Here is a 3750-nt window from a genome sequence, read left to right on the forward strand (position 1 = left end):
ATAAAAAACTATCATAGTCACCCCACCCCATATAGAAAAAAGCAGAGGGCTACTTGGGAGGCTCGAGACCCGCCCGCAGCCAGGAAGCTGCCCTCTCCTGAAAGGAACTCTGGCGACAACCCCTGGGTTGTCGCCAGACTTCCAATGATGAAACCGTTCCTTTCCGAGACGACGTTGCCGCGAGCGGCCGCGACTCTTCCGACTAGGAAGCTCCTTATATCCACCCTCTGAAGTTGCAGCCAGACTTCCGACCAGTAGGCTATGGTGAATATACTACTAACTCTGCGTTAGTGATCTAATCAGAACACATAGTAAATTAGTGCGGCATTAGAAATGGAAGTGCCTGAACATTTTTTTTGAAACTCAGTAATCGTTCATAGTGAAGCAAGACTTAAATAAATTCGTAAACGAAAGATTTTTTTCGTAGAATTTAGCTCAATGACTCCTTAATTTTAAGAATCAATGACTTAAATACCTAGTTAAGATTAACATTAAATTAAGGATTAACATCTCAACTTATATTCTTAGAATGAATGTTAATATTTTTTCTTCATATTTTTTTTCCTATTTCTTGCATTCTCAAATTATTATTTAAACTCCTTTAACTAGAGTTATATCACAAGTTTAAAAAAATAAACGGCTTGTTTGAGAAATAATATTGACAGTTCCAGTGACAGAAAATGAACCCGCTCCTTGTACCGGGACAGGAAAATCGACCATCTCTAAAAGTCATAGATTTTTTGGTAAACAATAGACAATCGGCTTTGACGTCTACTGACGTGTCTCAAATCCAAAACTGAACACAACTGAACGCCAACTTCATTATAATAGTTTTATTCGACAGTTGCAATAAAATAATACCACAATGGATTTCTTAAAATCTATCCCCACATACATCGACTACGCCGGGCAAGCACGCGCCGAACAGCTGTATAGATTCATAATAACCCTGTTCAGTATTGTCGGCTTGGTGTGGGGTTATATCGTTCAACAGTTTTCGCAATCTGTGTATATTCTGTGCGCCGGATTTATCCTAGCTACAATCCTGACCGTCCCGCCATGGCCCATGTACAGAAGAAAGACCCTCCAATGGCAAGTGCCTGAGAGCCAGGCTGGAACGAAACGGCCGGCGGGAAAGAAAGCAAGAAACAAGGAATGAGGGAAACTACCAACACCTAGAGGTCTCCAATCCTACCATTTGATTTTACACAAACAGTTTATGCCTTATGAAATTTGTTTTTGTCGCTGTGAATTCGTAAAATTAATGTTATAAAATTCCACTTGAATAAAACGTAATCTAATTTAAAATTGTGTTTTTCTTGACTAGCACATTACTTTGGTATAATTTCCATACTCTGTTTACTTAACACATTTCTGGCGTGTATCTACGCTGTCTCCGGGCGAAAATAAAGGTCCCGCATATAATAATTTGTTTTAAATCTCTATATCTACGGAAATAATTAAAATATTTTAATAAAAATTTCTACTTAGTAACTCAGCATACCCAAGTTATAAAATTACCAAACAAAAATCGAATATTATTTGAAATGCAATTCTATTAACCTTGTAATATGTGTATAACGGTTCGCCTATCGGTATTTGCCCATATCTGCTCTTTAAATACGCCCGACATCTCTCACTCGCTTGCACATAGGAGTTGAGTGGGTGCGGAACAGAGATAGAGATTCGAATCGGGTTTCACGGTCATAAAAACCCTCATCCCAGGAATTGAATTATAATATTAAATAATATACTATCCTTTTGTTGAAATACCGATGCAAACAAAAGTCACGAAGATAAATATAAAAAGAAGAGTTGCATTATGATTCCATAATTATGTACATATAGTTGGGACCTTTACAAAGAGATTGGTATATACTATTCATATATAAACATTGATTAGAGGCCGAAGGCAAAAGGTAGAACTACCCTTCCCGCTGTTAAGCATCAATCGACCGAACGGGTAGAACTACCTTTCCCGTTTGAAGTGTGTTAATACACACCAAGTATTTAAATAATTTGGTCATATTTAAAAATAAATAAATTTCACCCAAACTTTTTATAATACATATAGAAGATAGGACTTTTAGTAAGAATTTAATGTTTTTCATATAATTTCAGGTCATCAATTTATTTAACAATAATACTTCTAACTCATTCATAATAATAGTACAGGGTGTCCAGGAGTATTGTGTACTTTTTTATAAATTCCAACTTTTAGGCGTACTTTTCACGTAAAGAGGTAAAATTGGTGCGCCATGTGCAACCGGCATTATTATTTTGCGTTGTTGCGAAATCTAGCATCGGCGCCACCCGCTGACGATTTCATCAGTCAGTGAAGAATTTTAATGCAACATACAGGGTGTATCGGCACGTACCCGACAAACTTTAACCAGCTATTCCTTAGCACATTTGGAGTAAAAAATGTTATGGGCACTTTGCTGTCCGGTAACATTTTTTTTTAATAAAAAAATTATTATTCATATTTCCACCACATGTCACCAATGTTTTATCCTTTGTCAAAGTTTGAAAACCCGTCTGGCAATATTTTGTTCGAGTTTCGTTGAATAATGTACGTACGTACCTACGTTGGCGCGCTTTTACAATCACAACGAAATGGCACGGCACCATTCATCTCAATTTAACTATTATTATTTAGTGTGTACGAAAGAGCTAGGACACTTTTTGACACACTTGCTAATAACAGCTGTTGAACACGAGAAACAATGCAAATGACAGTGACGGAGTGTGGATTTTTTATTTATTTTTTGTTTTTAATGGAAAAAATATGTTACCGGACAGCAAAGCGCCCATAACATTTTTTACTCCAAATGTGCTGAGGAATAGCTAGTTAAAGTTTGTCGGGTACTTGCCGATACACCCTGTATTTGTAGTACTTGCCGTGCGTCATTTCAATAACTTTTATTTTATTCACAAAGTAGATCTGATAATTTAATATACCTAGCAGTGTCCATCTTCAAAAACTTGATTGGTTTAATCAAAACTTGTTATTGTAGTGTGTATTTATTAAGACTTAACTTAAAAGAACATCAGTGCATGTTTTCTCCAAAGACTTGCGAACGAACATGAAAAGAGATTTCCTTGAAAATCAACTTTGAAATTTGATGAATTGTTCAAATCCTGTCGCAAATTCGTTAATAGTAAAAAATTATTTATCATTAAAAGTTTACTTTGCATTATTCTAGTGCACTTCTCTTTTTGAATTTGGTTTAAAACATACGAATTTGTAAACGTAATACTCCCAGCCTTATATTATTGTTTATGAGCGGTTTACATCAATACGGGCCAATCACAAATATGCAACGTTGCCATTCTCGGCACGCTCACAACGAATTTATCGGGTAAGTTTGTACCTCACACTAAGGATTTTTAGTAAGGATGTCTTTTTGTATGGAAAAAAAGTTGGAATTTCAGAAAAGGTTATTTAAATTTTTTACTCCTACCATCATGTAGAATCGCCTCCCAAAGATAGTGCACTTTACCCCCGGAAACTTTGCATATGATAATCAACCCCAATATTAGGTAGATGTACATAGGGCTGACCCTAAGCTAAGCTGCTCCTTGTGCTGTATTAGGCGTTAGGTATTATTAGCTCCTTGGCTTCTTAGCACTTTGACAAATTGGCGCCCGGAGCGGATTGCTCCAATTGCGCCTGCACAGGGCCGGCGCTGAATGTACAAGGCAGAAAATAAAATTAACAATCCGGTAAATAATAACAGCGGTTGTCTT

At 36.6% G+C, this 3750-nt stretch overlaps 1 protein-coding gene across 1 annotated transcript; it reads left to right on the forward strand.

The window, feature by feature from the left end:
• The first annotated feature begins 755 nt into the window (after nucleotides 1-755).
• Nucleotides 756-1308, forward strand: Spase12 (Signal peptidase complex subunit Spase12). Its single transcript, XM_089637842.1, has one exon. It carries the CDS (start codon nucleotides 866-868, stop codon nucleotides 1157-1159), a length of 294 nt encoding a protein of 97 aa, XP_089493968.1. The 5' UTR covers nucleotides 756-865; the 3' UTR covers nucleotides 1160-1308.
• Nucleotides 1309-3750: the final 2442 nt, after the last annotated feature.

The sequence above is a fragment of the Hesperophylax consimilis genome, chromosome 12 (assembly GCF_061612785.1).
Source record: "Hesperophylax consimilis isolate HC1 chromosome 12, BYU_Hcon_1.0, whole genome shotgun sequence".
NCBI classification, from domain to species: domain Eukaryota; kingdom Metazoa; phylum Arthropoda; class Insecta; order Trichoptera; family Limnephilidae; genus Hesperophylax; species Hesperophylax consimilis.